Here is a 13,983-nt window from a genome sequence, read left to right as displayed (position 1 = left end):
CCAGCAGGAATTTATTGTTTCAGACTTGATGGTCTTCACAGCTATTTCTATAACAACAATGGCATCTTCAATGGTATAATCCTCCTAAACTTTCATGATGTTCTCTCTATTGCAGTTCTCTTCCATAGCTTTGACAATCTGTTTTCTATAGAGTACTGTGTGTAATGAGCCTTAGAGGTCCTTATCACCCCCTGATGTAGTAGCTGATTTAAATATTTTGTTTGGAGGCAAATAGACCACTTTTTTTTTTTTTTTTTTTTTTTAGACAGAGTTTCACTCTTGCTGCCCAGGCTGGAATGCAATGGCACGATCTCGGCTCACTGCAACCTCCACCTCCCAGGTTCAAGCAATTCTCCCGCCTCAGCCTCCCGAGTAGCTGGGATTACAGGCATGCGCCACCACACCCAGCGAATTTTGTATTTTTAGTAGAGACGGGGTTTCTCCATGTGGTCAGGCTGGTCTGGAACTCCCGACCCCAGGTGATCCCCCTACCTCGGCCTCCCAAAATGCTGGGATTACAGGCATGAGCCACTGGGCCCGGCCGCAAATAGACTTTTTTATTTGCCTTTGGTGTTGAACTCATGGGGCTCTGGGTGGCCAGAGTATTGTCCAATATCAAAAGAACTTTAAAAGGCAGTCTCTTACTGGCAAGGTACTTCCTGACTTCAGGGACAAAGCATTGATGGAACCAGTCCAGAAAAAGGGTTCTTGTTGTCTAAGCCTTCTTATTGCACAACCTAAACACTGGCAGCTGGTGTTTATCTTTGCTCTTCGAGGCTGGAGGTTAACAGCTTTATAGACAGGGGCAGTTCTGATGACAAACCTGACTCAAACTCCTGGGCTCTGATAATCGTCCCACCTCTACCTCCCAAAGTGCTGGGTTTTTTGCACAAAACAGTAGAATTAGCCTATCTCTTCTTGCTTTGAATGTTGGTACTTGCTTCTCTTCCTATTTTTTTTTTTCCTTTTTAAAAACTGAAATAGGGTCTTATTCTGTTGCCCAGGCTATAGTTCAGTGGTGCAGTCATGGCTAACTGCAGCCTCAATCTTCCAGGCTCAAGCAATCCTCCCACCTCAGACTTCTGAGTAGCAGGAACAACAGGTGTGTGCCACCACACCCAGCTAATTTTTGTATTTTTTGTAGAGACAGAGTTTCCCATGTTGCCCAGGTTGGTCTTCCTTACTATTAATGTCCTTTGTGGCTTTTTTTTTCCAGAGTAGGGTACCTTAATCTGCATTAAACACCTGTTCAGGCAGATATTCTTTCTCTTCAATGATTTTCTTAACGGTGTCTGAGAATTCATCTGCTGCCTCTTGGTCAGCATAAGCTGCTTCTCCTGTATCTTGATTTTTTTTTTTTTTTTTTTTTTTTGAGACAGGGTCTCACTCTGTCACCCAGGCTGGAGTGCAGTGGCAGGATCTCGGCTCATGCAACCTCCGCCTCCCAGGCTCAAGCAATTCTCCTGCCTCAGCCTCCCAAGTAGCTGGGATTATAGGCATGGGCCACTACCACCTGGCTAGTTTTTGTATTTTTTGTAGAGACGGTGTTTCACCATGTTGGCCAGGCTGGTCATAAACTCTTGACCTCAAATGATCCACCCGCCTTGGACTCCCAAAGTGCTGGGATTACGGGCATCACTGCGCCCAGGCTATCTTGACATTTTTTAAGCCAAACCTCTTTCTAAAATCAGCAAACCATCATTTGTTGGCATTAAATACTCCAGCTTTAGATCCTTCACCTTCTTTTTGCTTTAAGTTGCCATATAATGACTTTGCTTTTTCTCAAATCATATTAGAGTCAATAGGTATGCCTTTTTATAGTACCCACGTAAAAGCTACATATTATGCACATAAAAAGGCATTTGGCAAAAAGTGCAAGGTTTTTGCGCCTGTTGGCATAGCTACAGTGACAACTTCATGAATTTTTTTCTTTCTTTTTTTTTTTACACAATTGGTCCTTACACTGGATTTATCTTTAAAAAAATTTTTTTTTGTAGAGACAGGGTCTTACTTTGTTGCCCAGGCTGGTCTCAATCTACTGGGCTCAAGCAATCCTCCTGCCTCAGACTCTCAAAATGGATTCCTCTGGCCAGGCCAGAGCAAGACACCGTCTCAAAAAAAAAAAAAAAAAAAAAAAAAGGTGGGGGGGTTAATTTATCTTGAAACGACAAGCAACTACCTCTGTAGACTTCAGTCTACAGTACCTATCAAGCAATTCCATTTTTTCTTGTAATGGCATGAGCATTCTCTGCTTCTTGGGAACACTTCCAGCATCACCAATGGCACCTTGTATGGGTTTCATGGTGTTATTCTAGGTTTATGATATTGTACTAAATACCAGGAAAAATATGCAAGAGTTGTAAGAGATTACTTTTTTTTTTTGAGACCAAGTCTCGCTCTGTCTCCCAGGCTGGAGTGCAGTGGCGTGATCTTGGCTTACTGCAACTCCGTCTCCCAGGTTCAAGCAATTCTCCTGCCTCAGCCGCCTGAGTAGCTGGGATTACACGCATGCGCCCACCACGCCCAGCTAAGTTTTTTGTATTTTTAGTAGAGACAGGGTTTCACCATGTTGGCTAGGCTGGTCTCGAACTCCTGACCTCAAGTGATCCACCCACCTCGGCCTCCTAAAGTGCTGGGATTACAGGTGTGAGCCACCGCGCCCAGCTGAGAAACTACATTATACTGCGATACGCAATACACTGGAGAAACGTACTGCTCACTGAATATGATTAATGTTGCACGGCATTTTAAGTGGATACTCACAATACTTGAGTTCACCTCCATAGCAACAGGAGGTGGCCACAAAATTATTACAGTCATGTTATATACTACAGTTAATTTTTATGCAGTTATGATTTAATATGGCATCTTTACATTTGTTTACATTTCTCCCTTCTGCAAATGGCACCATGTGTGGTCTATAGGTGTTTGTGTGCAGAAGTTTTTTATTTTTTTATTTTTATTTTTATTTTTAATTTTTGTTTTTTAAGACAGAGTATCGCTTTGTCTCCCAGGCTGGAGTGCAGTAGTGCAATCTCAGCTCACTGCAACCTCTGCCTCCCGGGTTCAGGCGATTCTCCTGCGTCAGCCTCCCCTAGTAGCTGAGACTACAGGTGCGTACCACCATGCCCAGGTGATTTTTGTATTTTTAGTAGAGACGGGGTTTTACCATGTTGGCCAGGGTGGTCTTGAACTCCCAACCTCAGGTAATCCGCCCACCTCAGCCTCCCAAAGTGTTGAGATTATAGGCATGAGCCACCATGCCTGGCCAGAAGCTTTTTAGACACGGTCTCACTCTGTTTCCAGGCTGCAGTACAGTGGCATGGTCTTAGCTCACTGCAGCCTCAAACTCCCAGGCTCAATTGATCCTCCCACCTCAGCCCCCTCAAGTAACTGGTATTTTTTGTAGAGAAGGCGTTTCACCATGTTGCCCAGATTGGTCTCAAACTCCCGGGCTCAAGTGATCTGCCCGCCTCAACCTACCAAAGTGCTGGGATTACAGGCATGAGCCACCGCACCCAGCTAGTGTGCAGAAGTTTTGATAAATTTTAACTTGTAGATTTCTATATGTTTTATGGTAGTAAATGATAATATAGACTAATACCTACATATATTTTTACACTTGTAACATACCATTTTCTTAAGTTTTTTGATATTTCTAGGCTATGCTGTTCATCTGCAAGTTTTTCCAAACTGCTTGAAATCTCCAAAACAGTTTCCAATACATTTATTACTGAAAAACATCCATATATAGGTGGACCTGTGCAGTTCAAACCCATGTTGTTTGGCCGGGCGTGGTGGCTCACATCTGTAATCCCAGCACTTTGGGAGGCCAAGGCAGGCGGATCGCCTGAGGTTGGGAGCTCAAGACCAGCCTGGCCAACATAGTGAAACCCCATCTTTACTAAAAACTACAAAAATTAGCCGGGCATGGTGGCACATGCCTGTAATCTCAGCTGCGTGGGAGGCTGAGGCTTGACAAGAATAGCTTGAACCTGGGAGGTGGAGGTTGCAATGAACGAAGATCGCACCACTGCACTCCAGCCTGGGTGACAGAGCAAGACTCTGTCTCAAAAAAGAAAAAAAAGGCCGGGTGCGGTGGCTCACGCCTGTAATCCCAGCACTTTGGGAGGCCGAGGCGGGCAGATCATGAGGTCAGGAGATCGAGACTACCCTGGCTAACACGGTGAAACCCCGTCTCTGCTAAAAATACAAAAAAATTAGCCAGGCGTGGTGGCGGGCGCCTGTAGTCCCAGCTACTTGGGAGGCTGAGGCAGGAGAATGGCGTGAACCCGGGAGGTGGAGCTTGCAGTGAGCCGAGATCACGCCACTGCACTCCAGCCTGGGCGACAGAGCGAGACTCCACCTCAAAAAGAAAAAAAACCCATGTTGTTCAAGGCTCAACTATAAATGTTAGCCAATATTATTGCTGTTGTTGTAATTAGGCAACTATTCAGTTCTTGCTCTGCCTTGGTATAGCCCTTCACCTGAAATTAATGTTAAGTTGATAGCTGAAAAGTGTTTTACCACCATAAATAACCTAAAACCATGTCTTGTACCTGGCAGCTGCTTCTTTCTTCCCATCTTCCAGTGTCCTCCAATGAATATGATCTCCAAAACCTGGAAGGAAAGAACTTTATAAGCATTCACACAATGAACAAAGGTAACAGTCCCAAGAAGGAAGTGTGCATGTTCACAAGATACCCACTAAGAAGGTTTTCTTCTGTCAAGAGCTTGGTGTTCAAGTCCCAGCTCCACCACCTTCTAGGTGTATGGGACCATACCTCAAGCCTCAGTTTTCATACCTGCAAAATGGAGACACCGCCACCTAATTCACAGTTTCAAAGGAGGCTAAATTAAAAAATGACGTTAAATGCTTTGTAAACTATCACGGAATATGCTAATAATACTATAAGAATGAATGAGAATTTGCCACAGAGTAAACATAAAGCAGGTCATAACAAATCATAACCAATTGAAGGTGATTCAGCAATACAGCTTTAGATTCAGAAAGACCTAGGTCCATGACTCCACTTCCTATTACGTGTGTGAATTTTTGTGAGTGAAGTAAGCTCTCCAAGTCCCAATTTCTTTCTTATTTTCCTCCTTCATCTGTAAAAGCAAGACAATAAGACCTACCTCCAAGTGTTAGTATAAGGATTAAATGAAGTAAGTATTTAAAGCTATTGTTATTATTATTCCTACAATTCACCCAGAGTAATCTTTCTATTTTATTTTTTGAAACTCTTGAACGTGTTTTGTAGGATAGCACAGAATGGTCTTTCTGAATCATGTTACTCCAGGAAAAAAACAAAAACAAAAACAAAAAAACTTTCAAAGGCTTTCCAATGCCCTAAAGATAAAGGTCCAACTCTTGCAGTAGGGTTTACAAAGCCTTTCAGAATATGGCACCTGCCCACCTCTCCAGCCTCACTTTCCACATTTTTCCTAAAATCTTATATACACACCCTATACTTTCACTTTTTTTTTTTTTTTAAGATAGAGTCTCTCTGTCACCCAGGCTGGAATGCAGTGATATGATCTTGGCTCACTGCAAGCTCCACCTCCCAGGTTCAAGCGATTCTTGTACCTCAGCCTCCTGAGTAGCTGGAATTACAGGCGCCTGCCACCAAGCCTGGCTAATTTTTTTTTTTTTTTTTTTGGAGACAGAGTTTTGCTCTTGTTGCCCAGGCTGGAGTGCAATGGCACGATCTTGGCACACCGCAACCTCCACCTCCTGGGTTCAAGCGATTCTCCTGCCTCAGTCTCCCAAGTAGCTGGGATTACGGGTATGCGCCACCAAGCCTGGCTAATTCTGCATTTTTTGTAAAGACAGGGTTTCTCCATATTGGTCAGGCTGGTCTTAAACTCCCGACCTCAGGTGATCTGCCCGCCTCAGCCTCCCAAACTGCTGGGATTACAGGCATGAGCCACTGTGCCCGGACTGTAATTTTTGTATTTTTAGTAGAGACAAGGTTTTGCCATGTTGGCCAGGCTGGTCTCGAACTCCTGAGCTCAGGTGATCTGCCAGCCTCCTCAGCCTTCCAAAGTGCTGGGACTACAGGCATGAGCCACCGCACCCGGCCCTTTCACTTCTTTAAATGAGAGTAGCATGCACTCTGTCCCCTCCAGGCTTTCACAATCACTACTACCTGTGCAATTCCTTCCGTCCCTCACCTCCAACTCATTCTTCAGGTATAAGCCTAGAAGGCACTTCTTCTGGTATATCTTCCCTGACTCCCAAAGCACCCTATTCTTACTCCATCACAGCACTCCCCAGGCTGACTTGTAAATGTTTATGTGTCCATCTCTGGACCATATCTTTCTTATTCCTCTCTGTTTCCTTAGCATTTAGCAGTACACATGGGCACAGTAAGTGCTCCATAAAATATTTGTTGAGCAAATGAATCTTATTTAGATCATATCACATAAAAGAATTTTCTATCCAAAAATTATTAGTGATCATAAAGCTAGCTGCTATTTACTCACCACCTTATATGTGCCTGTCATACCACATGTGTTATCTCATTTAAATTTGGCCTTATTAATAACCCAGTTTTACTTAATCTCTGTATGCTTCAGTTTTCTCATCTTTAAAAGAGGCATAATAATTATATCTCATAAGATTACTGAATATTAAATAAGAAATATATGCAAAAAACTTAGCATAGTGCTTAGCATACTGTAAATGATCAGTAAGTAGTAGCTTTTGTTATTCTATACGATTGAGACTTCTGAGGCTCAGAGAAGTTACATCATCTGTACTGGTCACATAACTGCTAAATGGCCAAGCTGAGATTTAAATTGCAATCGTGTGCCATTTTGGTTTACTACACTCATCTTTCAGATTTTTCTTTCTCAGAAATAAATTCAAATCTAATTTTCATCAGTGCTACCACAGGGAAACAAAAGGTCATCCAGATTAGCACATGCAGGCAGTATCGAAACTAACCATCCTCACTTTTCATTCCGAACAGCATGGGATGCTGTCACTTGCCTAAGGCTCAAGATTTGATTCTGAAGAGTGAGTGATTGAGAATGAAATTGAGAGGATGCCCAGGAGAACTGGAAGGTGTCTAACATGATCACCATCATTCTATTCATCAATATCTAAACTCAGGCAACTGAATCCTGCTTTGGCAAGATGCCCAACTAGACAGTCTGAGGGGATATACACCTACAAAACAATGAAATCCTAGATAAAATGGACTATCAGAATGTGCTCACTAGACTCAGTAATGACAGAACCCCTCCATAAACACAAAGCAAGCTAAAACCTATGAGCAACAAGCATGTGAGGCTGCCCTGAATGCAAGCATCCATTATGATGTGGCAAAATGGAGATGAATCTGAAACTCCCACATTAACACAACCCTCAAAAGAGACTAAAGTGATTCCACGTGAGTGGTACCCACTGGTTTTCAGATGAATCAAATGCCAAAACTTTCTGGAGGAAAAGATTCTCCACTTTAGGCCTCCAGGATAGCCAATGAAGAAGAACACCCATTATGAGCTCACAATCATGGATCACCAAAAATGGAAGAAAAGAAGTCGCCACAAGAACACAAGCAACAAACAGATTTTGATCCCTGAGGAATTCAGATATTAGAATTATCAGCCACAAAATACAGAAATAACTATGCATGAAATGTTTAAAGAAATAACACATGGAATCACAAAAACAGGCATGCAGCATGCAAAATAAATAGTCAAATCTGGCCAGGTGTGGTGGCTCACGTCTGTAATCCTAGCACTTTGGGATGCCGAGGTGGATGGATTGCCTGAGCTCAGGAGTTCGAGACTGTCCTGGGCAACATGGTGAAACCCTGTCTCTACTACAATACAAAAAATTAGCCAGGTGCCATGGTGCAAGCCTGTAGTCCCAGTTACTTAGGAGGCTGAAGTAGGAGAATTGCTTGAACCTGGCAGGCAGAGTTTACAGTGAGTTGAGATCACGCCACCACACTCCAGCCTGGGTGACAGAGCAAGACTCTGTCTAAAAAAAAAAAAAAAAAAAAAAAAAAAAGTCAAATCTGTGAAGTCATCAAATAGAACTTCTAGAAATTAAAAATACAGTTTTGTTGAAATACAAAGTGAATGAATATGCAGTGATGAAAGGAGTAATCAAGCCACGAAAAGACATTGAAGAAACTTAAATATACACTAAGTGGAAAAAGCAATTTGAATAGGCTATATACTACAGAATTCCAATTACATGACATTGGAAAAAGCAAAATTATGGAGATAGTAAACAGATCAGTGGTTAACAGGGATTCTGGGGGAGAGAGATGAATAGGGGTAGCTCAGGATATTTTTGTAACAGTGAAACTATTCTATATGAAACTGTAATGGTGGATACATACTGTTATGGCCTCCGTTGTGTCCCCTGCCCCACTCCAAAGTTCATATCTTAAAGTCTTTAAAGAGGTAGCTGAGGGAAAATGAGGTCATTGGGGTGGGCCCTAATCCTTGTGAGAAGAGGCGATCAGGACACAGACAAACTTAAAGGGAAGATCATGTGAAGACATAGAAGACAGCCATCCACAAGAAGAAACCAACCCTACCAAGACCTTCATATTGGACTTCTAGCCTCCAGAACTGTAAGAAAATAAACTTCTGTTGTTTAAGCCAGTTAGTCTGTGTATTTGTTATGGTAATCCTAGCAAACGAATACATATTATACATTTGTCAAAACACACAGAATATACAACACTAAGAATGAACCTGAATGTGAACTAGGAACTGTAATTAATAATAATGTATCAATATTGGTTCATCAATTGTAACAAATGTACCACATTAATGCAAGATGTTACTAGAAGTTGGGGGAGGGAGGGAGAGAGGGAAGGGAATATAGGAGAACCCTGTATTTTCTTTTTTTTTTTTTAATTATACTTTAAGTTTTAGGGTACATGTGCACAATGTGCAGGTTAGTTACATATGTATACATGTGCCATGTTGGTGTGCTGTACCCATTAACTAGTCATTTAACATTAGGTATATCTCCTATTGCTATCCATCCCCCCTCCCCCTACCCCACAACAGGCCCCGGTGTGTGATGTTCCCCTTCCTGTGTCCATGTGTTCTCACTGAGAACCCTGTATTTTCTGCTCAATTTTTCTATAGACCAAAAGCTGCTCCAAAAATAAAGTATCAATTTTTTTTTTTTTTTTTTTTTGAGATGGAGTCTCGCCCTGTCACCCAGGCTGGAGTGCAGTGGCATGATCTTGGCTCACTGCAACCTCTGCCTCCCGGATTCAAGTGATTCTCCTGCCCCAGCCTCCCGAGTAGCTGGGATTACAGGCACGCGCCACCACGCTCGGCTAATTTTTGTATTTTTAGTAGAGATGGGGTTTCACCATGTTGGTCAGGCCAGTCTCGAACTCCTGACCTGGTGATCCACCCACCTCAGTCTCCCAAAGTGCTGAGATTACCAGCGTAAGCCACCACGCCCAGCTGTAAAGTATCAATTTTTAAAAATGCAATGGATAAGTTAAAACAGCAAATTAGAGGCAGGCAGAGGCATAGATCAGAAAAAGTTATTCAGGATGCAAAACAAAGAGACAGGAGATGAAAGTTATGGAGAGGCCAAGAGATACAGAATAGATTGTGAAAGTCTAAGACACATAAATTTGGAGTCTCAGAATGAAAGGGTGAAAGAAAAAGACATATTTGAAGGCAGGGCATGGTGGCTCACGCCTATAATCCCAGCACTTTGGGAGGCCAAGGCAGATCACTTGAGGCCAGGAGTTCGAGACCAGCCTGGCCAACATGGTGAAACTTCTTCTCCACTAAAAACACAAAAATTAGCCAGGCATGGTGGCAGACGCCTGTAGTCCCAGCTACTTGGGAGGCTGAGGTACAAGAATCACTTGAGCCCGGGAGGAGGAGGTTGCAGTGAGCTGAGATTATGCCATTGCACTCCAGCCTGGGCAACAGAGGAAACTTTTTTTTTTTTTTTTAAGCATACTTGAAGAGATAATGGCTGAACATTTTCAAGAACAAGATAAAACATTAATATGGCCAGGCACAGTGGCTCATACCTATAATCCTAGCATTTTGGGAAGCCAAGGCAGAATGATCACTTGAGTCCAGGAGTTGGAAACTAGCCTGGGCAACACAGAGAGATCTTGTCTCTACAAAAAATTAAAAGCCAGGCACACTGGCATGTGCCTGTAGTCCCAACTACTTGGGAGGCTGAGGTGGAAGGATTGTTTGAGCCCAGGAGTTTGAGGCTGCAGTGAGCAATGATTGTGCCACTGCACTCCTGGGTGGCAGAGAGATCCTGTCTCAAAAATAAACAAACAAAATACAACCATGAACCTACAGATTCCTTCATAGTATGTATTAACTGGGATAAATTATAAAAACAAACATTTAAATGTTGAAACTGCAGAGCAACAAAAACACTGGGAAGATCTTAAAAGCACTCAAAGAGAAGTGACTTTTTTTTTTTTTTTTTTTTTGAGATGGAGTCTGGCTCTGTCGTCCAGGCTGGAGTGCAGTGGCGTGATCTCGGCTCACCACAACCTCCACCTCCTGGGTTCAAGCAATTTTCCTGCCTCAGCCTCCCGAGTAGTTGGGATTACAGGCACCTGCCACCATGCCTGGCTAATTTTTGTATTTTAGTAGAGACAGGGTTTCATCATGTTGGCCAGGCTGGTCTCAAACTCCTGACTTCAGGTGATCTGCCTGCCTCGAGCTCCTACAGAGTGCTGGCATTACAGGCATGAGCCACCAGACCTGGCTGAGAAATGATATATTTCCTACAAAAGATCAATGATTAGACTGACAGGAACAACAGAAATCAGAAGACAGCAGAATATCATCTTTGAATTACTGAAAGAAAATAACTCTAAACCTAGAATTTTGTAACCAGCAAAACTATCTTTCAAAAATAAGAGCAAAATAGACATTTTTAGATAAGCCGAGTGATTTTTCCATCCTTCCCTCACAGCCCTCAGAAAAAACAATCCTGCTGACACTGTGATTTTGGACTCCTAGCCTCCAGAACTGTGAGACAATAAATTTCTGTTAAGACACAGTTTGGGCTGTGGATGGTGGCTCATGCCTGTAATCCCAGCACTCTGGGAGGCCGAGGTGAGAGGATCATTTGAGCCCAGGAGTTTGAGACTAGCCTGGGCAACATAGTGAGACCCCATCTCTATAAAAAATAGAAAAATTAGCCAGGTGTGGTGGTGCATGCCTATAGTCCTAGCTACTTGGGAGGCAGAGGCAGGAGGATCAATTGAGCCTGTAGTGAGCTGTGATTGCCCCACTGCATTCCAGCCTGGGTGACACAGCAAGACTCTGTCTCAAAAAAAAAAAAACAACACACAGTTTGTGGTACTTTCTTACTGTAGCCTTAGCAAACTAATACAGAGGAGCAAGGCAAAAGCAAGGAGACTAATAAAGAGGCTACTGCAATAATCCAGGCAAGAGATGATAGTGGACTGGACCAGCTGGACTGGTAGAGGGATAAGATACCAATAGGTTCTGGATATATTTCAAAGGCAAAGTTAGCAGGATTTTGCTATGGATATGGGATATGAGAGCAAAAAGAGAAGTCAAGGATCACTCTAAGGTTTTTGGCCTGGACAAGTAGAAGGATGGAGCTGCCATTTACAGTGAGGATGAAAGCATGATTAGAGCATGACCAAGACAGTCCAAGGACAAAAATTAGATCGAATACATACAACTCTTTCAAAAAATTTTTGACTGGGTGTGGTGGCTCACGCCTGTACTCCCAGCACTTTTGGAGGCCAAGGTAGGCAGATCACTTGAGGTCAGGAGTTCCAGACCAGCCTGGTCTAACCTAACATGGTGAAACTCCATCTCTACTAAAAATACAAAAATTAGGCCAGGCGTGGTGGCTCACGCCTGGAATCCCAGCACTTTGGGAGGCCAAGGCGGGCGGATCACGAGGTCAAGAGATCAAGACCACCCTGGCCAACATGGTGAAACACCATCTGTACTAAAAAAAAAAAAAAAATATATATATATATATATATATTAGTCGGGTATGGTGGCACGCACCTGTAATTCCAGCTACTCAGGAAGCTGAGGCATGAGAATTGCTTGAACTTGGGAGGTGAAGGTTGCAGTAAGCCAAGATCATGCCACTGCACTCCAGCCTGGGTAACAGAGTGAGACTCTGTCTCAAAAAGAAAAGAATTTTGCTGTACCAGGGACAATTGAAAGCTGATAGAAATGATACAATAAAGATAGGAAAAAGGGGTAATACAACATGAGAAGGGAGAGTCACTGGTAAAATATTGGTGAGTCGGTGAGAGGAGATGGGATTTAGCACTCAAGTAGAGGGATTAGCCTTTGCTAGGAATAATGATGGTTTATCAGGTAACAACAGGAAAGGGAGCATGTATGAACACTAGTGGGTAAATGCAGTAATGAAAATTTTTGAAACGCCTCTTCTGATTCCTTCTGTCTTCTGGTAAAGAGGGACCATAATTACTAACTGAGAGCAAAGACTATGGAAGAAGTATTGGAGATTTGAAAAGACAGGAAGAAGTATGAAATAGTCCCCTAGGAGAGAATCAGAGAAAATAAAAAGGATAGCTAAAGGACATATTTCAGGTAGGAAATGATCCCAGAGGAAGGCCTAGATACAAAAAATAGTGAACAAATAAACCAGCAAACATGTAGATAAATATGTAAATATTGTCTGTATAGCAATTTATAATGCCCAATTTGTAGAGTTAAAAAAGAAAGAGAGAGAGAACTAAGCCAGGCACAATGTGCACCTGTAGTCCCAGCTACTCTGGAGGTTGAGGCAGGAGGATTGCTTGAGCCCAGGAGTTTGAGGCCAGTCTGGGAAACAAGATGAGACTCTATCTCTAAAAAATAACTAAGTTTCAAAAAAAAAAAAAATTAAAATTAGAACTAAATATGAGACAATTCCTTATAAGTAAAGAGGGGGTGATTGAAGTTAAATGTTCTAAAGTCCCTCTTACCACTGGGGGTATAATAGTGTTAGATTTTGTTAAGTATGCAAGTAAAATTTCAAGAGTTACTACTAAAAGAAAAGAACTAGAATGCCAACTTCCAAACTAATAAAGGAGATAAAATAAGAACAAGAAGAACAAGCAAATATTCAACTTCCAAAGAAAGGGCAAAAAGAAAAAAAAGCACAGAAAAAAACAGTAAAGTAGAAACTGGATAACAGAAACAAGAGCTGTTCTGTCAATAATCACAACAAACATAAGTGGACTAAACTTGCCAATTAAAGTGAAAAGACAAAAATTGTCAGACTTGGTTTAAGAAAAAAGTACCTCTATGATGCTTATAAAAGCATACCTAGCCAGTTATGGTGGCTCACACCTATAATCCCAGCACTTTGGGAGGCCAAGGCAGGAGGATCACTTAAGGCTAGGAGTTCGAGGCCAGTCTAGACAACATAGTGAAACCTCACTGCTACAAAAAAAATTTAAAAATTAGCTGGATGCAGTGGCATGTGCCTATAGTCCCAGCTACTCAGGAGGCTGATGTCAGAGGATTGCTTGAGGCCAGGAGTTCGAGGATACAGTGAGCTATGATGGCACCACTGCACTCTAACTCGGGCAACAGAGGGTGACCCTGTTTCTTTTCTTTAAAAAAAAAAAAAGCATGCCTAAAACAGAAGGACTTACAGAAGTCCAATGCCAAACAAAATAGAGTCAAGGAAGCTAGATTAATATAAGGTTAAATAAAATTTCTCAGCCAGGCACAGTGGCTCATGCCTGTAATCCCAGTACTTTGGGAGGCTGAGGCAGGCAGATCACTTGAGCTCAGGAGTTCAAGACCAGCCTGGCCAACCCCATCTCTACCAAAAATTTAAAAATTAGCTGGGTGTGGTGGCACACACCTATAATCCCAGCTATCTGGGAGGCTGAGGTGAGAGAATCGCTTAAACCCAGGAGGCAGGGGTTGCAGTGAGCCAAGATCGGGCCACTGCACTCCAGCCTGAGTGACAGAGTGAGACTCTGT

The 13,983-nt window shown here is 42.6% G+C and overlaps 1 protein-coding gene across 1 annotated transcript in view; it reads right to left on the bottom strand.

Moving 5' to 3' along the window:
- The window catches only part of TXNDC12 (thioredoxin domain containing 12), a 37,899-nt gene that overhangs the window by 17,471 nt on the left and 6,445 nt on the right, over positions 1-13,983 (bottom strand). Inside the window, exon 2 of the mRNA XM_009250382.3 lies at positions 4,560-4,620. Within this exon, the coding sequence (XP_009248657.1) occupies positions 4,560-4,620 (61 nt within the window). The remainder of the gene's footprint in view (positions 1-4,559; positions 4,621-13,983) is intronic.

Source organism: Pongo abelii, chromosome 1 (genome assembly GCF_028885655.2).
Source record: "Pongo abelii isolate AG06213 chromosome 1, NHGRI_mPonAbe1-v2.0_pri, whole genome shotgun sequence".
Lineage (NCBI taxonomy): Eukaryota > Metazoa > Chordata > Mammalia > Primates > Hominidae > Pongo > Pongo abelii.
The sequence above is the reverse complement of the archived record's forward strand: the minus strand, read 5'-3'. Positions and strand labels throughout refer to the sequence as shown.